Source organism: Mytilus edulis, chromosome 6 (genome assembly GCF_963676685.1).
Source record: "Mytilus edulis chromosome 6, xbMytEdul2.2, whole genome shotgun sequence".
Lineage (NCBI taxonomy): Eukaryota > Metazoa > Mollusca > Bivalvia > Mytilida > Mytilidae > Mytilus > Mytilus edulis.
Genome location: NC_092349.1, coordinates 93,257,654 through 93,284,930, shown reverse-complemented (window position 1 = coordinate 93,284,930; position 27,277 = coordinate 93,257,654). Strand labels below are relative to the sequence as shown.

General features: G+C 32.7%; 1 protein-coding gene across 1 annotated transcript in view; it reads left to right on the top strand.

Annotated features, from left to right (window-relative positions):
* LOC139528919 (uncharacterized) overlaps positions 1 to 27,277 on the top strand; it is a 178,914-nt gene that overhangs the window by 117,078 nt on the left and 34,559 nt on the right. The window contains exons 15-19 of the mRNA XM_071325156.1: positions 882 to 1,000; positions 2,174 to 3,349; positions 13,811 to 13,886; positions 19,990 to 20,080; positions 22,917 to 23,113. Of these exons, the coding sequence (XP_071181257.1) occupies positions 882 to 1,000; positions 2,174 to 3,349; positions 13,811 to 13,886; positions 19,990 to 20,080; positions 22,917 to 23,113 (1,659 nt within the window). The remainder of the gene's footprint in view (positions 1 to 881; positions 1,001 to 2,173; positions 3,350 to 13,810; positions 13,887 to 19,989; positions 20,081 to 22,916; positions 23,114 to 27,277) is intronic.

The following is a 27,277-nucleotide window of genomic DNA, read 5'->3' as shown; positions in this document are numbered from 1 at the left end:
CATGCTCTTAGTCGTTTGCTGTCCATTACGTTAAACCCTTTTCTATGAGATAGAATGTTGTCATGATGATCTTAACTTGCTATATAGATCCTATGTTCTGACGTTGTATATCATCTAAATAAAGTGCTTTAGCGTTCGTTTGTTTGTTTTTGTAAATTATAAACTTTAATGTCTTAATCATTTTTCGAAATATCTGTTAAGCGTTCATGTGTCCTGTCATCGTATTATCATGCTATTTCTCTAGTCATGTTTGGTATTATTTTGTTTCATTTTAAACTAAAACCGAGGAAAACACAGCAACTATAAGAAGAAAACAAACTGAATTGCAACAAAAAAGCGCCAACATTCATAGAAACGAACTATTGGATAACAACTGTCATATTCCTGACTTGATACAGCACATTTTAAGATCATGCTGGTCTTTTTTGGAGATTTATGTCATTGTCAATCATACCACATCTCCTTTTTTATATGTCCCTTTTTTCTGAAAAGAGCTGATATATTTTCAGAACCGATATTAAAAAAAGTCCCAAAAGACTAATCTTCATAGCAAATTGAAAAACCAAAATGGTATAATTCAACAGAAGAAGTGGATCCAGCAGTCCAGCAGCCCAAATTCTGTTAACATTTTCCAGTACTGTCCATAGATCTCGTATGAAGCAGTTAATTTTGAAATCTGTCTTTTGTAGTGATTAGGAATGTACCTAACATTAATATGGCACTAGATGAGCTTATCGGAGTTTTTAGTATGTTTCATTTTTAATCATACTACATATTGTTGTTGTCAGAATCGCATACATGTATAAATGGTGTTTTCCTTAAAAAAAACATATATTTAATAGGTGACACACATGTTTTATTATTACATAATTTCATTTAAGGATACATTGACTTCTGGCTTGACAGTATCCACTTTCATCGTGATATTCAAGATAATACAGCTGAAGCGTTACGTCCACCTGTGATAATGGTTTGCACTGGTATTGACAAGGTTGGAGAGGTATAATAAAAGAAGGGTGGATATGTTATGAAAACAAATGTTATTTATGAGTTTGACTGTCCCTTTGGTATCTTTCGTCCCTCTTTTATCAGTTATATTACTATGTATGGCTTTAATTTGTGTTTGGTGTTCTTTGACCAACGTTTGTCTCAATTTCAAAGCATATCATAGACCTGTGAATATGCTTATCTTTTGTGGAAATGTTGGATTCGCAGACACCTTACTGTAAGTTCAATTTTACTTTATGCATAGAATAAAACTAAGGTATACATGTTCGTCCAGCAGTATCCGGCTGACCTTATTTGATTTATGATTCATTGATAATTCATATTTTAAGCCAGATGACAAGGTACAGTTAGAAACACGTTGTCTTCATCTGGCAATTAACTACCTTTGAAATACTTAAGGTTTGTTTGACTCTATACATATCGAGTTTCGTGCATTGTAAGTCACACCTTGTCAAAAAAATATGTTACTTGTCTGGCTTCTGTTACTCTGTGGAAAATTTCTAATATATTTGTACCTGTAACATAGTGATATTAGAGAATCACTACATACTTGACATTGTTATAAACAAAATCATGTTGCCTTTATTTTCTAAAATAGTACATTTACCTATAAAATCTGGTAGGTGTTGTTTTCCGAACTTTTGGTTTTATTGCTTTCAAACTTAAACTGTTTTGAATGTGGCACAAATGCTGACGCTTATGATGACAAACGCACGTATAGATTACATAATTAATTACCGAAGGTTTAGTGCAATTTACTTAAATAGATATAGGAAGATGTGGTGTGAGTGCCAATGAGACAACTCTCCATACAAATAACAATTTAAAAAGTAAACCATTATAGGTTTAAGTACGGCCTTCGACACGGAGCCTTGGCTCACACCGAACAACAAGCTATAAAGATACATGCATAACTTATTAATGAAGTATAAAAAAGAAGACATGTATTTTTCTTAATCTTGCATGATGATTCATTATATTGCTGTGGTTTATACCCACTGATAAGAATATACCACTTTTATGTCTAAATTACAAAACTTGTTCAATTTATTCATTAATGCATACCACTTTGTTGAATTTCGTCGGTTAGCTTTTTGTAAATTTAAACAAATAAACAGTTAACCATAAAGAAATATACCATGACAGATGTCCATTTTTTTTTCAGACTGAAATAAAAGAATATCGCAAGAATTTTGATACAGCTTTTGGAAAACATAATGCAACCCATCACATAAGAGGCGAAATCCACTTTATTTCTAACTTGAATTCTCCCAAGAAAGATTTTGAAGAGTTGAAAACCCACATTTCAGATATCGCAAAGGAGATGCATTTTTTTGAGGAATCTCTTCCAACAAAATGGATCGAATTGGAAACTGCACTAATGGTTTTAAAAGAACTAAAGGAAGAGAAAATGGAATATTGCGAAACATGGGAAAGCATTGTTAAAATAGCTAAGACGGCGTCAATAGAAAAAAATGAACTCATTGATTTCCTGAATTACCAACACAGAATTGGTAACATCTTGTTTTTTGAAAATCAAAGCAAGTATATCATTCTGAAACCAAACTGGTTAGTTGATTGTTTCAGATGTCTTGTGTGTGATGAAGCAAAGAGGAATAATTGTACCAAGATCGAATTGACTCAGCTAACTCGCGAGGGAAAAATAACGGAGCATGTGATTGATAAACTTTTTGGAAAGGCGTTTGGACCAGAGTTTGCCAACATGAAACCGTATATACTTAGTGTAATGGAAAAATTTGACATTATAGTAAAGCATGAATCAGCCAACACATATTACATCCCATGCATGGTAACATCATCATCTACTATTGAGCAAATAAAAAAAGAAAACAAAGTTCAAGGTGAACAATGTACACCTTGGTTGGTGTTTGAATTCAAATTTCTTCCCATTGCACATTATAATCATATAATAGCTAATTACATTAAAGCGTATTCAAAAAATGGAACTCTAGATTTGTATGCAGGGAAGATAATCATCAATTTAGAAGACAACAATTATAGATTGTTAATAGTTTGTTTCTCGAGAAATGCAATATCCTTACAAATATGGAAACGGAACACTGTAGATGATGGTACATACCGATCTATTATAGAAGAACTTTATAATGAAATTGAAATGTTAGATAAAAAATTAGTCCATAAATTGGATTACATTATAAAAGCAAAATGCAGTGATGGAAATTGTTTTGATAAGGAGAATAGAATTAGTTATGACGATCTAACTACAAAATGTGAAGGAGGACAATACTATTGCAAAGAACATTCCATGGATCACAAAAGTAAAAATTTAGAGGAAACCTGGTTAAAACATGTTCCTGCTGTACGTATTGATTTTTATATTTTTACAAAGTGATTGTCCCTAATTTTAGAAGTAACAGTGAAAAGATATTAAAGTTGGTACATTTGAAAACTTTGAGTATGTTCATGAGATTTTAAGATTTACTATCAAATTTTATCCTCATTAAGAACAATAAACAACCAGGTTGTCACGGTTTTCAACTAAACATCGTTCACAATTACCAACTCAATTTGTTCTACAATGTTGATACTATTTTGTATGTATGCATCAAAGACATGGATACATGAATTTGGAATTGGATTGTTTTCGGACATGAGAAGACAACAGCAACGATTCAAAACAATATACATATAAATTTTTTCAACAAACACAACTATTTACCAATAATCAAAGTTGTCAAAAAACATTTAATTCGCCATTCTTTTGATAATTAAACCCATTATGAATATTATATTAAATTTTGGCACAAGTTTTGTTGTCCAATTTTTCCGTATTTGGGTATACTGTATACCGTTTTATATTTATGCAACAGTTATGAATCGTACGTAGACTAATCTTGCTTTAGTCATGTTAGTTGTTCATATATAATAAGTCGTTTTAAGGATATGATCTTCTGACGTTTCAGTCTCATTGAAATCTCGTTTAAGAATTATTTCCATAATATGTGATACAAAATGAAAATAGCAATGAATTCAAAAATGTAATAAACAAACTTAACTTAAAATTATGTATTTTCAATTAGAAGTTTTTGAATATTAAATATTTTACTAGAACACACCCGCGAAATCGCGGGCATATACAGCTTTATATACCTATATGGAGTTATTTTCTTTCAGAACGACAGGTCATTCTTTTTCAGAATCAACCTGGACGATACCATGTTTCAATGATATATGCTTAAAGGCATAAAATAATGACCTGTGTGAGGTCATTATTGTCCTTGATAAACATGCAATCTATGATTTACTTCAAAACTTTATTCGTCTAATAGTTTTTTGTTGCCGATCTGGAAATTTAATTTTTAAAGTTCAATCGATGATAGGTGTAAAAGAAACCGACATTGTAGTCCCGCATTTTAATTTTAGAAACAAATAACGTGGAGTTTTGTTAATTTCTCGCTACAATAAAGAAACATTATCATATATGTCAGATGAATTTTAATGTAGACTTTCATAAAATAAATCCAGATTTAACATATTCATGTGTAAGATTTTGAAAATCTTATTGGGTCAAACTGAATAGGTTGATTGATTTTTGGTTGCTTGCTTTACGTCCAGTGGCAAATATTTCATGCATGTTTAGAACGATACACACTGAATAGGAAATCATACTGTGACCTACATGTATTTATATTCGTCTTCGTGTCAGTTCTTAACTTTATAAAATTTATGTATACCTTTTGCTCTATCAAATGATCAACTAATAAGATAATCTTATATTCTATTGAATAACATTAACGTAACTCACGAAAGGGTCGGATGCGGAGGGTACATAATTACACCCTGATTATCTTTTAATAAAATGTATTGCTATTCAAAAGACAATCCTTCTGAATTTTTCATTCGATTCATGTAAAACTGTTAAAAAAAATAACCATTTTTCCGCGATAGAAATAACATAACAAATAGAAAAAAAAAACATACCCCCTCCCCCTTTTCCATAAGCTAAGTGGTACAACAAATTACTTACAATGTGTCTTGCATTTGTCATACACCGTTATTGGATGGTAACAATACACTTGTGTCTTACTTCATGCAGTTACAGTAATATTTTTATTGTGTATGGATAAAAAAATTTAAAGGTTTATATCTTAATTATTTAGTGAGTTTTATTTTACATTCTAAATGAGCCGCTGGGCGTATTAAAACCTGAACGCATTAAAAAAGGAATATCCCACTTTAGTGTTGTCAGTAAAATAGTATACTAAATTTTACAAATCTTTATAAAATTAATATTTTTTGACGGTATATAAGTCAGATAATGCATATTTTAAGGTTTTTCTTGTCGTAGAACACACCTCGGGGTGTCAGGAATGTTCAAAGAAAGACCTCCCTCCGGTCGGTCTTTCATTTGATCAATTCTGACACCCCTCGGTGTGTTCTACGACAAGAAAAACCTTAAAATATGCATTATCTATAACCCAACTGTTGTAGGATGATTTATTTGTTAAAGATATTATGTATGGAGTATTTCATAAAAGGTATCAAAAGCTCTCTCCCTTTTTCCAAAGTCCGATTTGTGTTACCTTTCTGTTAAATTTAATTATTTTCGTGTTTCTGGCCTCATACCACAATTATTCTTCTCCTTTGCTACAATGCATCTTTTTGGTAAAAGTCAAATTAAATTAAAAATATGCGCTTCAAATATCAAATAAATGTAACTGCTTATATATAGACCATTATTAGTCTAATAAAATATGCTTCTATGACAATCCATCAGTGCTTTTTCGTTGGAGCCTTATCAACATGTCAATGGTAAGGTATGAAACTTGTATAAATGACTAAGACCGACTAATGCTAATTTAAGGGGTGGTTTTTTTTTTTTTGGGGGGGGGGGGGGGTCTTGATCCTGAAAATCCGGGCTTAAAAACATGAAATCCCGAGATGCCGAATTTAAAGAAATTCATATTCCGAAATCCCGAAATCAAAAAAAATATATTCCCCGGATCCCGTAAGGACCGATCCGCAAATCCCGAGCTTAAAAACACCCGATCTTAATGTCCCGAAATAAGGTACTGCCTCCCTTTAATCCCTACCCTAATTTCAAATCACCACTTTCGCTCCAACAAAACAGTTTTATGTCCCATTTATGGGCTTTATGTTTTTTAGTCTGTGCATCCGTGCGTTCGTTCGTTCGTTCGTTCGCCCGTCCGTCCGTCCGTCTGTCCTGCTTCAGGTTAAAGTTTTTGGTCGAGGTAGTTTTTGATGAAGTTGAATTCCAATCAACTCGAAACTTAGTAGATATAGGGCCGATGTGACATCTGTGTTTTATGGACATAATCTTATTTCCACATGTTTTACTCATTTTAATATATATATACTACCTTTATGACCCTTTAAATAGTAAACAGTTCAAAGAAAACAGTAGACAGAATACAGAATCTCTATATATTAAAGTAGTATAATGTTTACATGTAGATAAACGCGAAAAATAATTGTTCTCTCTAAAGAGGTATAATAGTTGTGGTTATGGAGAACGCTCTGATTGGCTTATTTATTTTTCATTTTTGTTATCTATCATACGATTGGTTGTACTTGTGCATGTTTCAAACAGGAAATATTATGTATGACTAAAAGTCAGTCTGATGACGGAATCAATATCCGGACTCCTTTTTTGTCGTTTCCCCCCCCCAAAATAACTCAATCTGAATAATCATAAGAATGGATGACAAATGCGACTTTGCATGTTACCTATAGAACACAGAGGCATGATCGTGGAAGGAAGAGAAGCGACACACAAAAAGAGGTCTTCTCGTTTATTAGTATAGATTACCAATCAAGTTTGTTTTTTAGCCACAATTTTGAGAAAATAGGTCAGGGACACTAGAAAATTTTTTTCCAGAATAATGAACACTTTTTCTTTCCAAATTTCTTAGATATGTATTTTTCAATCATTTATAACAAATAAGGTTGAATAATTTGCATTTTGTTCTTAAAAAAGATGAAAATCACAAATTGACGAAATTGACAGAATTGTGATCCATTATCATTAGACAACTATAGGCCAATCACTTTATTAAATGTAGATACTAAACTTATGGCCTATGCCTTAGCGCAGCGATTAAAGCTAGTGTTGTCCAAAATTATTCATAGTGATCAGAATGGATATATTAAAAATCGGTACATAGGTTTTAATATTCGCCAGATTCAAGATATAATAGACTACTCAGAAAAATTTAATATAGAAGGAATCTTATTGTTCATAGACTTTTCCAAGCCTTTGATTCTTTAAAATGGCCCTGAATGTATGAATCCCTATTAAAATTTGGAGTACCACCTTCCTTCTTAAAATGGGTAAAAACTTTATATAATGATACTAAAGGATGCCTATCTAATAAAGGCTGGATCTCAGAAACCTATAGACTTCACCGTGGTATAAAACAAGGAGGTCCGTTAAGTTCTCTTATTTTTGTAATAGCAGTTGAAATCTTGGCCTGTAGAGTAAGACAAGACTCTAACATTAAAGGATTTCAAATTAAACTTGATGAAAAAACACAAAGTCTAAAAATTTCCCAATTGGTTGACAATACAACCATCTTTCTCAATTCTAAAAACAAAATTCACCAAGCATTGAACCTAATAGAAATATTTGGAACGCTTTCTGGTTTAAAACTGAATAAATCTAAAACAGAAGGTATATGGTTGGGTAGACTTAAACATTGTAAAGAAAAAATTGAAAATATACACTGGAGCAAGAAACCAATTAAAAGTTTAGGTGTTTACTTTGGATTAAAAAAAGTGAATGTGACAAATTAAATATTGAAAAAACAATGAAACAGTCAAAAAAATTAATACTTGATTGGGAAAAAAGAAATTTAACAATGATAGGTCGAATAACAGTTGTTAAGTCGCTTATTTTACCTAATCTTACTTTTTTAGCTTCGGTTGTTTCAATACCCCAAATGTACATAAAAGATTTTAAAAAACTTATATACAATTTTATATGGAATAATAAACAAGAAAAGGTAAAACGTCCAACACTTACCAAAGATTACACAAATGGAGGTCCAAAAATGACAGACATTGATTACTTTTTGAATGCATTACAAATTTCATGGGTTAAACGATTAACCGCAAAAGAATTTGCTAACTGGGAAGTCATTCCAGCATATTATTTCAATAAATTTGGTAAATACAACCTTATATTTCATATGATGCCTGACAACATAAAATCATTACCTAATTTAAGTAATATACTACCCTCATTTTACTTGAACATGTTAAAGAGCTTGTACGAAGCAAATAATACACTAACAAGTAATACAACCATCATAAATTTTAGAAATATTAGGCAGCAAATGTTGTGGGGTAATAAAAACATAAAATTTAAAGGAAAATGTTTAGTTTACCTAAATTGGATAAAAAATGGTATTATTTTCATTAATGATATAATGAACAAAAAGGTCACATATCACAAAAAGTTATATTGGAGAAACTAACCTCAAAAACTAATTGGATCTCCGAACTTAAAATTGAAAAATTGTATTCCAAAAGAATGGGTTAGTACATTAAAATCTGATAAATCTTTGAAAACTTCTATAAAAACAAAATTAAACTTGTCCTTGACTGTTAACAAAAAATCAGAATTAATTTAAAATATGTCATCCAAAGATATGTATAACCATTTAAATTACAAAAATGATGAGAGACCACTAGGATTTTCCAAATGGAAAAACATCTTCAATCTAGAATCAATCACTCCAATAAATAATGTGCTTCAATTTACTTTTACCTATTTAATAAATAACAAATATAAAGTTTTAAGATGGAAATTACTCCATTACATCCTCCCATGTAAACAATTATTACTACAATGGCACATACAAGAAACAAGTATGTGTGACTTGTGTAACTTGACTGAAGATTACGAACACTTTTTTCTCAAATGTCAATTCTTTCATGAATTTTGGAAGAAAATATATGTACTTGTAAGCAAAATCAAAATTGGGTCACATATTTTTAATTTTAAATCTTTAGTACTGGGCTATAAAATACATGATCCTATGTATAATGATATAAATCTCTTCCTAACTGTCTTAATATATTCAGTTCATAAAAGTACTCATATATCAAATTATAAACAAAAAGGCATAGACGCTTATGCAGTTTTTAGAAATGAATTTTTAAACACATACGAAATTAACAAATATATTAATGCTAAAAACAGCAAATTTTTAAATGATGTAAAAAGATACATATGATCATGAATAGCTAGATATAATATATTTTCATGTATAAAATTTGTGTAGCAAGAGTTGACATTATATCTGAACACGTGGTAATAAACCAAAACAGCATGCTTCGTGAAAACGTACAGAATTTTGTCTCAAAACGCTTTTATACACACTTTATCACTTAATCAAATGAATTTCCATTTACAATGTCGAAACTTACCACATATAATTTTTAACTTAAGTTTAAGTTGTTCGTGAGTATCAATAAAACGTATAAATTAATCCACACAATTGATCAACCAGCGTCAACGGTTTTCATCAATAAGGTTAAAGGTCAATGATCATAAAGTTTTAAGCTTTAGAAACAAAACCGGACAAAACTGTACACTTTCCGTAACCATGAAACAATATAGTTTGTAAAATGTTTGTAATAACCATGAACTGTAAAACTAACAAACTATCTATAAATATGAATTCACTGCATAAATTCCCTGGTTATCCAGTGACTAATTCACAGGGATACTCGGCCAACAATGCTCCGTCAGTCAATGTATTAATACATTTGTTGAGAAATATTTTAGAAAACAATGTATTTGAATTTGATGGAAAATTTACAAACAAATAATAGGTACGGCAGTTGTTGCAGTTCCTTCACCGGAAATCTGTGACATTCTTATGTTTGAAATAATGAATGAAATTATTTCTGCATTTCAATATAAAGACAAAATATTCTATCATGGCAGATATAGAGACGATGGATTCATAATATATGATGAAACATCAGATGAAATTATGGATGTTTTTCGTCTAGCAAATGATTATAACCCCTTATTAAAGTCAAAAACGATAAAATGTCGATCTTTGATGTTGATGTTATTAAAGGTCAAAGATTTACAACATATGGGATCCTTGACTTTGAAATACATTTTAAAGAAACAAATTCGTATCTGTTTCTGCACAGAAATAGCTGTCACTCACAGCATGTATTCAGAGGATTTATTAAAAGGATCCCAAACTTAACTGCCGAAACACTAAATAAGAAGTGTCAAGTCCTATCTTGCAATATGGGATGCATGGTTGCATGGGTGTTTTATTATAACAACATTTTCAAAATTTGGTACTTTCAAAGGGTCGTAGCAAAAAAAGAAGTGCACCACCTTATGATTTTTTCTTCATCAAATATTCTTTTACACTCTTTTAACATTGAATTTTACGAAAAACTAAGGATTTCCTTATCCCAGGCATAGATTACCTTAGCCGTATTTGGCACAACTTTTTGGAATTTTGGATCCTCAATGCTCTTCAACTTTGAACTTGTTTGGCTTTATAAATATTTTGATATGAGCGTCACTGATGAGTCTTATGTAGACGAAATGTGCGTCTGGCGTACTAAATTATAATCCTGGTACCTTTGATAACTATTTAAACCTAAAATCAGGTTAAGAAAAAAAAATATTTCTAGACATGTTAGGCTCCTTAGAGGTGTACATCCTTCATGATCCACTTCATCTTTATTAAAAGTATGTAAAAAGTTTAATTGTCGAACTGTGATAATGATATCGGATATGTTCCTTACGTCGTAACTACAATCCCGTTCCCATTGATGAATGTGACCTACTGAATAAAACTATTTACCGGAATTTTTAACATCAGCAACACGACGTGTGCCACATGTGGAGCAGGATCTGCTAACGCTTCCGGAGCACCTGAGATCACCCCTAGTTTTTAGTGGGGTTCGTGTTGCTTATTCTTTAGTTTTCTATGTTGTGTCATGTGTACTTTTGCGTGTCTGTTTGTCTTTTTCATTTTTTGCCATGGCGTTTTCAGTTTATTTTCGATTTATGAGTTTAACTGTCCCTCTCTGGTATCTTCCGTCCCTCTTTGAATGTTCTTCCACAAACAAGTTCTATTACGAAGTATAAGATAAAACAAACTGATGGAGTACAGTGAATACATATAATTTGACTAAGCATTTGAAACTTAAAATTTGTTGGTATTCTTTTTAACCTTTAAATTTGTTTCTGCTACTCAAAAGCCGGGACATTTAGTATTCTAAATGATTGTCATTCTGTCTGTCTGTTTTTTTGGGTCCTTATTCAATCTTACGCAATCTTAATAAGCTTAATTTATGTCGATTAGTGAAAGTTATCTATATATATGCAATTGTTAAATGGTATTAAATTCTAAATAAAATGTTGATTGTACATTTGCGAATTGAATATAAGACAACGGGGGAACAGGGAAATGTGGAAAACTTTATCGGTTTACGTAGCAAATTTACCTGACGATATCTGTCTATGGGTATTTAGTCGGATCTTAACACGTACTTGTGATTTGTTTAAAACCGGTTTTAACGAAGAAATGTCGAAATGTTCAGAACTTAATTAAATCTGTTTTTGGGTAAATTGGTGCAAGCATACGATTTTTATTGCGTCTTACACTTTGAGAAGCGAATAATCTTTAGCTACTTTATTTAAATATTGTTTAAAAACGTTAATTATGAGCTATGAAAGTCAAGTGGCTCGAACATTTTACTGAGGAAGTTTTAAAAAAATGCAAAGAAATATTTTAACAGTGGGTTAGATTTCATTATTCTTCACTATCTATAGAGTATCAACTTTTGGTTATATTTATAATTTAGAATCATCATTGAAGGTGGAGCGCGATTGCACAGTTAATTAATCATATTGATGAGCCATTTGTATGCAAGATTGACATTCCGTTATATTATGTGCCAATTCGAAAAAGTTATGCGAGTATTGTCTCCCTTTAACATGTTCATTATTTTATAATTAAGGTTAGGTTTCTGATATAAATTTGAATAGTTACAAAATGTATCAATTCAATATATTTCAGTTATGTTATTGGTGTATCAAAAACATTGATGTACGAATATAATTTCATAAACTTGAAACGTTTAAAAAGATTACATACCAATATAAAGAACCGTTCATCATTTTTGAAAAAGAATATGATTGGAATCTGTATCATTTATCTTCCCTTCATGATAGATTGATTGGGAAATGAACCAGATTTATCTAAAGGTAATCACAGAGAAGGACCAGCAAGCAATTTTTTATTTTAGCTTATTTAACGTTAATACAACTTTCCACTATAAACAAATGTTACTTTATTAAAATATAAGGACCTTGTTAGCTAAATCTACAAATTTTATTAGATATGAATTTTTATTACAATAGATTAATATGCTAGTTTACGGATTTGTGTTAAATTCTAAATGTGGGTATTGTTCTTTTTGATTCGACTCATTTGCAGATCGAAAAACAAGCAAATGATGGAATATGTATTTGGTAATATGATTTATCATTTATTGACCAAACCAATCAATTGACATTAAGAAAGAATTGTAATCTTGGATATACAAATGGAATAAAGGATAACGGAGAAACAGGGTATAATGTGTAAAATCTTATCGGTTTACGAATTGAACTGCGGCATACTACTATTGGCGTTATTAGAGACACCCTGGTTCTGTATTTATATATCCTGCTTCCGTGCATTTTGTTGTTACTGTCTAATACGTGCGGGTGCGATGGGTCATTTTGTAATAATTTGTTGTTGGTTTATTCGTTTGTGGTTTAAATTCTGTATCTTCGGTACATTTTCCTTATGTCTTATTTATCAGAATAGACGAGTTACTCGTGATTTATCTGCAGTGTTTTTTGTTCTTTGTTGTTTGTTTTCATAATTGTTTACTGTTTGGTCTCACATGATGTAAAAGTTAAGATAAAAACAATGATTTTATGTTTAAAACAACTTTATGCACTGGATTTTTGTTTATACACTGATTTGATTTAGAAGAAAAATCGAAATGGTTAGAAAACACAAATTATAAAGCCATAACAAACACGATTCCATTTTAATATAACTTTAATGGTTTGAATTAACAAATGATAACACTATTACAAACTCTATCTGAATTCAATATTTTTGTACGTGAATTCAAAACGAAAACCAAATCTTTTTTTTTATTTTACATATAAACCTTTACTTATATTAAAGAGGAACGAAAGATACCAGAGGGAGAGTCAAACTCATAGATAGAAAATAAACTGACAACGCAATGGCTAAAAATAAAAAGACAAACAGACAAATAATAGTACAGGAGATACAACATAAAAAACTAAAGGCTAAGCAACATGAACCCCACTAAAAAATGGGGGTATTCTCAGGTGCTCTTGAAGGGTAAGCAGATCCTGTTCCACATGTGACACCCGTCATGTTGCTTATGTTATTACAATTCCGGTAAATAGTCATTGCGGTAAAACGTCACCACAAATACGTCCATTTTGTGAAGTTGATTCCATTCCTTAAAAACTAATTAACAAATGATGTTCTGTTCATATTTATTGTTATTTGACCATTTTGCAGATTACTTTATATTTATCCAATAAAGTGTTTTTCGCATAGTGGTATACCTCCAAGCGGGTTTTTACTTTAAATGCCATGATTTACTAATTGATGTATTGTACTTGGAACCTATTTGTTTCACAAGTTGTATTTATTTTTATTTCTGATTTGAATTTGAATTCAGCGGAACTAACTTTTGTTTTCTATTATCTAATAAGATCGAAAATGAGATGAAAGAGAAGAAGAAAAAAGGAGATGAAGACGAGAAAGAAGCTAATAAAAAGCAAAAACGAGGTAAATCTTTAGCTCATCTTCTATTACCATTTTATAACATTTTAGTTTCATATGTATTGTTATTGCTTCTCTTGTGTCGCTATTTGAATTATGTCATCGTCGTGTTGTCGATTTATAAATTGTGATTGTCCCTTTGATATATTGCGCTGCTTTATTTTACAACCAACTTCTATTTAACATGACTACCAATCCAGAACGACTTTTAGCTGGAATTCCTATAAGAGTTTGAGTTTAAGTTTTATCCATCAGTTGATATTGTGTTCAAGTTAATGATTAATGTTGTGTTTGAATGTGAGTTACACTAGATGTCCGAGTTAATGGTTGATTACAGTTGTAGGTACTCAGTAGGAGTTAAACACTCATTTAGATTAAATTCGTGTGTCAAGTTCGGTTTTAGCTACAGTTTGTTTTGCAGATTCCTGTTAAATGCAGACCAAACAACAAGGACATTGAAAACTTAGACTTAAGTCAACTTATAGTTTGATTTTAAACATATTTTATTCATTAATATATGAAAAGGATTAAGCAACAGGCACAGCCTATAAAAGCTCGATCTCTCCATAATACATGTTCAAGGTATAATTCAATTATAACAACTGTATTTAAAATAATGCAATATAGTGGAACATGCATGCTACTTAGAGCACACACCAGAAAATATATGTTTACAGTGTAACTTACTAAATGCAAAGTATATTTAAGTATATAGGCAATTACTCATCAAGAACCTTGAAACATGCAAACATCCTTTATAAGTCAAGAGAAATATATATATATATATATATATATATATATAAATGTCTAAGAATATAACTAAAACACACTAATTGATACATTAAAAAGTTCTATTAGATGTTAAATAGAAATACGCAATATTTCGCTAAACAAATTAGCTTCATCAGGCGTGTGCATCTCTCAAGGTGAAATCGGATGCATGACAGAAAAATATTTTTGTAGCTTAATCTATACAAGATTTGAGGGATGGGTGTAACATATTAATTCGGTCATAAAATATGTTTGTAGCTACAACTACATGAAGTTGGAATAAAAGTTTAACACATTTATAGATGTTCGATTAATTGTATGAGTTTTTATAAATTAATTTGTATGATTTCAAGATAACTATGGTTTTGATTTGCTTTGAAATCTTTTTTCGTCTCTCTCATTGAGTCCATCAGGTTCAAGAGTTCGTAACTGGTGCATCCAAAATCTCTCTCTTTTTTGTCTTCCTTGTGTATCCCAATTTTGATTTTTCTCAATGATTTGAAATGTGATGTTTTCAAAATCATGTCCTGCTCTTAAAAGGTGTCTTGTAATTGGGCAGTTCCTTTCTTTTGTATAAAATGACCGATGGTTATTTAGTCGGATGTTAAATGGGGTTTCTGTTTCACCAACATATTGTAATTTGCAAGTTCCACACGTTAGAACATAAATGCAATTTTGCGTTTTGCAATTTGATGTTATAAATATGTTGTAATTTTTCTTTGTGACTGTGCTGATGAACTGGGTTTCTATATTGGCGACTTTGCAGCACTTACAATTGCCCCTTCCGCATTGTTTATAACCTCCGATTGTTGATATCTCCCGTTTAGATACTTTGGATGATACTAGAATATCTTTGAGGTTTTTTGGTCTGCGGTAAGCCATAACGGGAGGTGATGGAAAAATCTCGCTTAAGGAAGGATCATTTTCAATAAGACGCCAGTGTTTGTGGACAATTGATGAAATATTTGTCAGATGAGGATGAAAGCTAACAACAAACGGGATTTTATTTGTCTGGGCCGTCTTTTCTTTGTATTCAAGTAGGTTTGTTCGTTCTTTTTCGTTTGCTTTTCCGAAAGCTTCTGAAATACTTTTGTTCTTATAACCTCTTGATTTGAGTTGCTGTCTGAGTTGCCCGAAACGATGGTTTAACTTTGATTCCGATGAAACTTCACATCTGAAGTTTCAAATGAGAAAATTGCGTTTCTCGACACCACCATAACTTTAGAAAACGGAGTCATGACAACAGACCGTCACACCAAAAAAACTGATAAACACCAATTTCTCTCTCCGAAGAGTTGTCACCCGAAACACTGCTCCCGGAGCATTCCGTACAGCCAAGCCATCAGGTTAAAACGGATTTGTTCATCGGAATCAAAGTTAAACCATCGTTTAGGGCAACTCAGACAGCAACTCAAATCAAGAGGTTATAAGAACAAAAGTATTTCAGAAGCTTTCGGAAAAGCAAACGAAAAAGAACGAACAAACCTACTTGAATACATATATATATAATAGTATATATATATATAAGTGCCTATAAATAGCAGAGATTAATTCAATTACACAAATAAAATTATAGATTGCTTAACAATGTAATTTTAACACACTATTTAGTATGTAAATATAAGAATGTTTAAAATATTTATTTACAAAATGATGAAAATAAGCGCAATATTTCGCTAGACCAAATAGCTTTCTCAAGCGTGCATCTATCCAGGTGAAATCGGATGTAGATGATAAGAAACTTTTGCAGCTAAATGTATTTGCAGCGTGAAATACCGTTGTTTAATAAAAAAAAAATATTGAGCTGAAACATATTTTTATCAATTTGGATCTACACTATTACAAAATCGATCAAAACCATGACGAATTTCTAGACACTTAACCGAACCATGTCATAGTTTAACCAAACCCTCGCAATTTCGATAGTTTGCTCATTCTGCGTTAGGTTCTTGAAAATAACAATTATAATGTAGATCGTTTGACTAACCAAGCAGATCAAAATATATTATTGGCTTTTTATTTGCTCGTTTTAAGAGAATTGAGGCAATCGTTCGAGAAAGTAACTTAACACAACTAGTTTTATATTAACCAAACTATGACAAAATATCTGCCCTTATCGCTTCTCGATATGACGAGGTTACTACCCGTGTAACCAGCAGCTTTACTATATAAAAGTAATAGAATCTGAAGTAATGATGTATCAAATACTTTTTATTTGTAAAACATGAGCAACACGATGAGTGCCAAATGTTGAACAGGATCTGCTACATGATATCAACCCAAGTTTGTGGTAAAGTTCGTGTTGCTTAGTCCTTTGTTTTCTTTGTTGTGTCTTGTATACTACTATTAGTCTGTTTGTCTTTAAAAAAGATCTACTTGTTTTTGCACCTACCACAACCGCCTGTTTTATTTTAAAATTTGTTTAAAATAGCGCTGCGTGTCAGTTATGCGTTATTTACTGAGATCCCACATATTAATGGGTTTTAGCTTAACATGTTTTCGATACTGTAAATTTTATAAATTCTGATGTTTAATCAAAATATGTTGTATCATAAACAATCAAACTACATCTGATAATGTTAATTGCATGAATATACGAATTCATTTAAATTTTTATGTAACATAATTTTTAGAATCATTTAAAATTTAGGATTGTATCTTCCTCATGTAAGCTTAAAATAATTATCCGGGTTTGCTATACTTTTGTGTTTATTTTCTTTTTTTTTTTGTTTATTAGCGCGTCAACATTGTTTACTACATTTTCGTATAGTTTTACTTCGAGCATCACTTATCAATCAACACATTAGATTGTATGGTTCCACTGATATACAATTCTGATTTTTTTTTTGGATTTTTCATATTTCTCAGTGGGCAATATGATCTTCAATCCAAATTCCCGTGTTTCAATAAGTCCTTCGTAACTTTTTAACAGTATGATTGGACACTCATGCATGTGGATATATGGCAGGAGACCTTTTTCTGGAATGAATGTTCTTGCGTGTTGTTTAGTGCTGTATTTCTGTCACGTAGTGTTGCCAATTTAGCAAAATTTGTTTACGTATTGTCATCAATCGGGAGGTTTGGCTAGCCATTATACCAGGTTTGAACACACGATTATCTCTTCATTGTTCTTAAAATGTCGTGCACCAATTCAGGAATATGACAGTTGTTATCAAATAGTTCGTTCTAGGCGTTTGTTTTTGTTGCACTTCAGTTTTCCTGTTGTACCGTTGTTATAGTTGATATGCTTCTTTCGGTTTTAGTTTGTAATCCGGATTTGTTTTCCTTCAATCGATTTATGACTTTTGAACACCGGTATACTAGCACAAAGGTGTCAGTATTCACCTCAGAAACTTACAAAACCTTTGAATAGACTTATTAAGAAGGGATATAATAACGATACTGTTGTCAAGTCATTAAAGATTGCATATTTTGGCGTTAATATTGAGTCACTGATAAGGTCTTTGCATTGGAACTAAACAAATTTATTCTAAAAACAGTTGTTGGCATGACACGGGTTATGTTCTTCTCATATATGTTATGATGGTATGATACTAAACCCCTAACGGGAAGGATTGTGCCTGATGTTCATATGATGAAATCATAATCTTTCAGTCAGTTTAATTGAAGTCTGGAGCTGGCATGTCAGTTAACTGCTAGTAGTCTGTTGTTATTTATGTATTATTGTCATTTTATTTATTTTCTTTGGTTACATCTTCTCACATCAGACTCGGACTTCTCTTGAACTGAATTTTAATGTGCATATTGTTATGCGTTTACTTTTCTACATTGGTTAGAGGTATAGGGGGAGGGTTGAGATCTCACAAACATGTTTAACCCCGCCGCATTTTTGCGCCTGTCCCAAGTCAGGAGCCTCTGACCTTTGTTAGTCTTGTATTATTTTAATTTTAGTTTCTTGTGTACAATTTGGAAATTAGTATGGCGTTCATTATCACTGGACTAGTATATATTTGTTTAGGGGCCAGCTGAAGGACGCCTCCGGGTGCGGGAATTTCTCGCTACATTGAAGACCTGTTGGTGACCCTCTGCTGTTGTTTTTTATTTGGTCGGGTTGTTGTCTCTTTGACACATTCCCCATTTCCATTCTCAATTTTACTATTGTCCTTATCTATGCCGTCTTAAAAATATATTTTTTTATGCCCCCCCCCCCCTGGATATCTGAAAGTTGGGGCATATTATTTTACCCCTGTCTTTTTGTCAATCCGTTCTTCCATCTCTCCGTCCATTCGTCTGTTCGTCCTTCCGTACGTCCATCCCACTTATGGGTATATATTTATTCCGCATAACTCCTCCTGCAGTTCGAATCCTAGGACAATTACTGTCTGCTTGTTATCGGGGTTTTTATTTTTTATCAATATTTGCTGTCCTGGGAGATAGTTTAACTTTGTCAATTTTGGAATATATTTTACATAAGAGGGCATCGCAATTTCTAATAACTCAATCTACAGATTGAATACTAGAAAGTTTTCACTTTGCTAGCTGTTTGTGTAAAGTATTTCCAGATAACTTATTTTTGTAAGAATTAGTTATACAGTGAACCATAAACCTGTGTGCCTTCATGCTCAACTGTGTTTATTTCAAATAAAACTTTGCATTTGCAAGGGCAGACACAATTATATAACTTTGATAACTATTTACACCACTGGGTCGATGCCACTTCTGGTGGACGTTTCGTCCCCGAGGGTATCATCAGCTCAGGAATCAACACTTCGGTGTTGACATGAATATCAACAATATGTAGTCATTTTATAAATTTCCTCTTTACAAAACATTGACTTTTTTTAAGAAAAACAAGGATTCTTTTATCCCAGGCATAGAATACCTAGCCGTATATGGAACAACTTTTTGGAATTTTGAATCCTCAATGCTTTAACATTGTACTTGTTTGGCTTTATAAACATTCTGATATGAGCGTCACTGATGAGTTTATGAAGACGAAACGCGCGCCTGGTGTACTTAATTATAAGTCTCGTACCTTTGATAATTACATATATCGCATGAAAGAATAACATTGACTTTGTTATAATACAAATACTTCAGAGTGAAGTGTATGTGTGTGTTTGGGGGGATGGTGTTAATTTTGTCTTGTTTATTTATGTATTTAGTTAGATGACCTTGCCATATAAACGCATTGTCTGTAGCACCAAAACAGTACCGTTAATCATTAACCATCAAAACAATTAATTAGATTTGATTATTTTTGTTTTTTTTTATGTTGTTCTATCATGAAGTTAATGCATTATATATAGTACATCAGTTTTGTTTTGGCCTGTTATATGCAATTCGGGATATTTTTACATTAACATTTTTTTTTCAGATTTGGAAAATCAACAAACATTGGATTCTTCTCCTTCGTATGAAGAAGTACAAACAAACACATCATCACATATGGAAGATGACGCAATAAGGTACAGTTTCCGTGATAAATCTTTTTCGTGTTTGTATTTTCCAACTCATTTTGTAGACTGCAAGAACTTTTGCAAAAATGCATTTAAGTTTTAATGTTTTAGTTTTCTTAATTGTTGTATTGATTCGTATCAGTATTGATGGTTAAAAAAAGCCTCTGAGACAATCTATTGGTGAAAAAAAGAATTAAATTTCATTATTTCACCATGGAGGCAAAACAAGTCCTCTATGACCTTAGGGTCTTTAAAGATGGAAGGAGCTTTGGTGCTTTTTGACCCTTTAAGTTTACTTATGTTTATCTGAATCAATGACCTCACTGATTTTACCCAGTTAAGAAAGAACACAAACTCCACTAACCACCAGGAATGAAATCAGGTGTCCCGGAAGCGTAAGCATTTCCTGCACCGTATACGGCACCCGTCGTGTTATTTCTTTGTTCAGTTCGGTAATGATGGAAGGTTATTAGACTGAGGAAGAACATGGATGTAACGATAAAATAGATACTGCTGGTAACTTGGGTAGCCCTAACTGTAGTTCAGTGAATGTGAGGGATTTTTTCAATAGGTCTCTTCGTCGGCCGATGAGCCATGGACATCGTCGATATATTCCACCTGATATGCATGATGTTTCTATAGATGGTATAAAACAAAAGTGTTGCAGAATCTAAATATTGATGACCTCAAAGCTAAACTACCTGATTGTGGCTGTTCACATTACCATTTCGTGTATAATCCTGCTGGCCATGTTATTTCTAAAGATTTAAACATAGTCAATAACTACAAGTTGATACGTCTTTTGTCCAAGGGTCCGAAATACAGAGAGCCACAGCCAATCAATTGGAAGCAGAACTTCAAACTACTTATGGATTCCGTTGGTGGTTATGCAAGAGACTGGACAGACAGAGAAAAGGTTGAGGTTGACACTCTTTTGGAGTGGTTAAAATCAGTGAGGTCATTGATTCAGATAAGAGTAAGTAAGCTTAAAGGGTCAATGAGCACCAAAGCTCCTTACATCTTTAAAGACCCTCAGGTCATAGAGGAGTTGTCTTGCCGCCATGACAAATATGTTGTCGTTCCAGCTGACAACGCCTCAAACAATAGTCTTTTTGTTAGCAAGAAACACTACATTGACTGTCTGATTAAGGAACTGGGGATTCATAACACACTTGGAAATCCTACTTATACACTAAGTTCGTTTACGAAGCACGAAATCCTGGAAAACCACAAACCGGTTTTAATCTCCTTTGGTGTTAATCAAAAGGATGAACACCAGAATATTTCATCCTCGTATTGGATTCATAAGTTTCACAAGAATCCTTATAAGGAAAGGTATATTGCAGGTTCTTCCAAGTGTTCCACTAAACCACTTTCTAAAGTCGTAAATGCCATACTCACTGCAGTCAAAGAAGGATTTCAGAAATATTCCGAAACGGCATATTCAAGAAGTGTTGTTTATCAGATGTGGATACTGAAAATTCAAAAGTCTTAGAGCTATTGGTGAATTTACAACCTCAATCATTAAAACATTGTACCAACGTTAAAACCTCTGATTTTTCAACTCTTTATACCACTATTCCACACACTAAACTTAGAGCTTGACTGATAGAACTCGGCAGCTAATGTTTCGTTAACAGAAAGGGCACTAGACGTTTTAAATATCTAGCTTTGGGCTGGAATTCAGCTTACTTTGTGAAAAATTATACAGAGTCAAAGAGAAAATATACCGACGAGGATATCACTGACATGCTGGACTTTTTAATTAACAAGATATTCGTTGAATTTGGAGGTTTGGTTTTCCAACAGACTGTTGGAATTCCAATAGGTACCAATTGCGCTCCTCTACTTGCAGATTTGTTTTTATCTTCCTATAAAGCAGAATTTATCCAAGGGCTTGTACAGAAAGGAGAAAAGAAATTAGCCGAGTCTTTTAATTTCACCTTTCGGTATATTGATGATGTACTGTTTCTTAATATTAATAGATTCAGTGATCACTTACATTTAATATATCCAAGTGAACTTGAAAATGAAGATACTACTGACACAGATAAATCTGCTTCATATTTAGACTTTTTTTTCTAAATGACTGCTAATGCTAGGTTGAATACCAAAATTGATGACAAAGGCGATGATTTTAATTTTCCTGTAGTCAACTTTCCATTTTTGTGTAGCAACATCCCAGCGGCACCAGCATATGGAGTATATGTGTCTCAATTGAAACGTTACTCTAGAGCTAGCTCATAGTAAGTTGATTTTGTTGAACGAGGAATACTGCTTTCTCAAAAGTTGCCAAGAGAAGGCCATGAAATAAATCAAATTAAGGTCATCATTCAATAAATTTTACGGTCGCCATCATGAGCTGATTGGCCATTGTGACAAAAGTGTGTCCAAAATCATAGCTGATGTTCTTCCTCAGTCATAATGACCTTCCATCATTACCGAACTGTACAAAGAAATAACACGACGGGTGCCGTATACGGTGCAGGACATGCGTACCCTTCCGGGACACCTGATTTCACTCCCGGTGGTTAGTGGAGTTCGTGTTGTTTCTTAATTTATTTTTAACTGTGGATGTAAATGACCTTTGGTTTTGTGAGTCTTTGTTTACTCCTTGGTTTTGATTGTTGTTGTCTTTTCCGTTTGATATACACATTTGTTTTTCTACGTTTTTCGGTTCGAATGGAGAGTCATTCAAACGGATGCATATTTCATAACAATAATCATATTAAATAAAGCAATAATATAAAGGAAGATACAGTACTGATTAGTTATGCTGATGTGTTTTTTATTCATTGGATTTTTTATTTTATTTTTCACTCGATTGAATTTTTCTTTTGGATAGAGACTCGCTAACAAGCCATTTGTCCGACGAAAGATATAAATTCAAGTCTGGGATAGCAATTGTGATCAATAACATGAGCTGTAAAGAAAGTGAGGAGGAAGCTGTTTCGTTATCAGAAATATTCGAGGAAATTGGTTTTGATAGCTGTTTGTTATCAAATGTGACAACACCAGACTTACTAGAGATAATTAATGGAAGTAAGGAATCATATATAAAACATGTAATATATTTTAGGTATACCTGTCCTTCAAGCACGAAATGTTACACATACGATAGATCTTTTTTATATCCGACCATTATAGCGATGTGCTGACTCATACCATGAACATAAGATCACCCCGATTTTTTTATGGAATTCGTGTTGCTCAATCGTTGTTGTTTTTTTTGTTTTTTGTTTCTTTATTTGTGGCATTTTGTTTACGCATCATTGTCAATATAATGGAATTTGATGTGACTGTCGTACCAGTGAGAGGTTTAGAATTATACAATCAGGATCAATCCACTATTGTCTACATTTGAAAATGCCTGTACCTAGTCAGGAATATGACAGTTGTTGTCCATTCGTTTGATTTGTTTTATCATTTAATTTTGCCATTTGCTTAGGGACTTTCCGTTTTTAATTTTCCTCGGAGTTCAGTATTTTTGTGATTTCATTTTTTTTGTATAGGCCTACCGTTGCGTATCTTTTGGTATTTTTTTTTATTCTATTCATGACATTGTCAGATTATTTTCGAGTTTTTATGTCCCTTTGGTATCTGTCGTGTCTCCTTTATAGCCAGTGTAAACTTTCAGGGGCGTAGCTACCCGGAGGCACGACAGCACGTGCATCCACGTCGTTTTCACAAAAAAAAAAAAAAAGCAGAAGAGAGAGAGATGAGTTGGTCAATCGGAATCGGAGACTTTTGGTGTCTTTTCCGTCTATCCCAGATATTAGTTTGACAACCTAGTTACATGTGTTGATGAAGCTGTTCATTCATAAAAAGATCGTAGCTCCAAAGTTGCATGCACATAGATTCGGCATGCAAAAAAAGAAATGGCAAAATAAAAATTTATAAATTGAATGTTAAAGGAAACAACTATGTTGTCACTTTTTTTAATTGATGAAATATCATTAAATAACGACATTTGGTTTCAAAATAATTTTTTTTTTTTTTTTTGAGATTATGACAAAATCGGAAGGTTACTTGTATCTTTTACAAGATTTTTACTTTTGAATTTGTAATACTCAGTCTAAGATATGTAGTTTTGGAGCACATTTTACAGTGTACAGTTCATCAGTTTGGAATGAGATGTACCAATCGGCATTAGAATTATCAGATCCCTTCGATATCGTTGAAAATAAGCCGAGGCGATGTGGTTGACAGACTACCGGAGCCAATCACCCTGCAACCACGCCAAAACAGTAGTGGAAAGTCTCATTATTTTTTGCGTTCATAGACCACATGATAAGGCAACTGGAGACGGTGGGGTCGCGTCAAGTTATCAGAAAATCGCTTCTTTGTGCTGTATCTGCTTCATCGTGTTGTAGGAAATATCACAAACGAAAAAATCTCAATATTGTCTGAAACATACGAAACTAACCTAGCATGTAATTTTGACGAATTCAATTTGGAGGTCGCTCGATGCCGGACACGTACGCTGGTTTATAACATCTCGCGAGTGCTACCATGCCATGATGGCCCTGAGATCTATCAGTCACGGTACTACGTATGTAATTGAAAACAAATGTACGATCAACAATGAACAACGAAAGTTACATAGCATTACTGCATATTCATCGGAATTTCAGTGTGAATGTTGACAAAGTAATAGAGAAGTTTGTTTCTGCCCAGACCCGAAGAGCAGATTTTGGACAATTTTGAGTAAATTCTGTATCACAAATATGTGTTGTTTATGTATTACTATATTCAGAAGATTTATTAATAGTTTTACATTCATAAATTTTTATCTACATATAGCTCCCCTTTTAACCGTCCTATGACCGAAAACCGAAAAAAAAAGAATTTGCTGCATAATAGGGTCCCAAAATTTTTTCGCCTCGCTCCGCTCGGCCGCGGTAGTTGCTTCCACATCGTTTCTTTTTAGCTACGCCCCTGACTTTACATGAATCATATATTAGAACAAAAGATCCGACCTAAAAAAGGAACCGAACAAAGTAAACATAACAAGCAAAAAATGACACTCCAAAACACAGTATGAATCCAATGTCGGTCACTCTATAGAAAATTACAATACTACATGGGAAACAATTAAAGTAATTTGAACCAAGCATGGCGGGCGGAATACATATTTTAAGATTCTTTATAATAATTGATTTAAAACACAGCTGTCAGATACGATACATTTATTTTAGATGTCAATGTCTAATTTCCTCACAATTGAAGCTACATGGCTAGTTTGAAATGTAAGAGTATTGATGAATTTATGAACGTTTTCATATATGTCACGCTGACTGGTATGCGAAAATGGTTACAATGCTTACAGTTCATCACTACTTTACTCTTTTTCTTGCATAACTAAATCAGCACCTGCATACCGGCTATATATCTCCAAATTGATACGATATTCCCGTACTTGTATTTCCAATTATGTCTTATAGAGGGTTGCTGCTCACAAGGAAGCTCACAAGGAAGCTATTAAACCTAGAGTTTCAAATGGGGAAGCTGAAATCATTCCTTCTTACATTTTACGGATTCAATCACGAGTTGGTTGACCGTTATGAAATAACCGTTTCACAGATGATATCGGATATTTGTTCATTTTGTAATAACTACAATCCTCATCCCTGTCATTAATGTGACCTACCAGATTAGACTATTTACCGAATCAGAGACTCATTTCCGGATTTGTAATAACATGAGCAACACGACGGGTGCCACATGTGAAGTCAGATCTACCACCCGTCCGTAGTACCTGATACTATCCCAGGTTGTGGTGGGGTTCGTGTAGCTTATTCTTTAGTTTTCTATGTTGTTTCATGTTTACTATTGTTTGTCTGTTTCTTACTTCTTCCTTTCTTCTTTCTTTTTGGATACAAAAGACATGTTAAATGCTATTTAATCAACAGAAATATACACTTCCTTACTTTTTACATAAACAAATAATGCAGGCAATGACATGAACCATATTTAGATACATGTATGGTCGGATTACACATCATTCATTATTAACAAGTCCGTGGTGCTTATGTCATTCATAAGAATGTTAATCCCAGTCTTTAGAATATTGGCGGAGATTAAACCTTTTAACATGTCTAACCACTTTGGACTTCATTATGTAATGCAATGTTTGGTAAGTTATCAGTAAAATAATTAGAAAATGCTTTTAAGTTCATACTATTTATGTTTTAGGCTTCAAATAGTGTGTTGTTTTTTTATTTAATGATACTGAACGTTATTAATGTCTTCTTTAGGTCAAACCAAGTGTTTGATGGGGTTCATGTTGCTTAGTGTCGAGGTTTTATTTACTTGTTTGTCTTTCTGTTCTTGTTAGTTTGCCTGCAACCTTTAAGTTTAAACGGTTTTTGTCTTGGTATCTTCCTCGTGTTCATATTTTCTGTCTCTCATCTGCTTAAATAGACCCATGTGTCTAAACACAAATTTAAACTGTTGGTCTAAAACAAAAACAGCGAACCTAATGGTAAATTAAACAAGAACTATCTTTAAAAAAGATATCCGACGTATTTAGATTTGAGTATATGTTTAAAACTATCATTTCGATAACCTTCAGAAGCACAAAGATACCATTTCAATAACGTTTTCTCTGTTTGTGTTCAGTATTCTCGGTCCTCGTATCTTTCTGTTTACATTCACCAAAACCCCGCAGAAATCTCACATGCGTAGGTGCGTTCTAAAAGTCATGTACGTTCGTACAACAAAGTTTACAAATTATATAATTGTCCCGAATAAACAGCTGTCACGGATGCAAAGAGCTATTGGAGCTAATTTAATAAAAATATAAATCTTTGTAAGATCTAGTTCAAATATTTATAGTTTTTCACTTGCTTTCCATCACAATATAATTTTAACGAGACGTTTTTTTAAACACAACCAAATCACCCACCATGACAGCATTTTGTCCAATCACAGAAAGGATTTTCGAGCATGCGTATTCTGTTGCCATAGTTAAGCGTCCTTAAGTTCAAAGGGCACAAACCGAAACTAATACCGACTACGTCGGAAAAAAGGAGAGGTTTAAACTTGACGCAACCAAACGATCAACTGAATCAACCGACGGAACGACCAGAACGCAACTCTTATCCCTTACCTTGTAGGGGCATTTTTCGAGAAAAAAATTACCGCCATCTAAAGTTATTATGGATGACTTGAAATGAGTTTTGGGAGTTTAATTATGAATTTAAG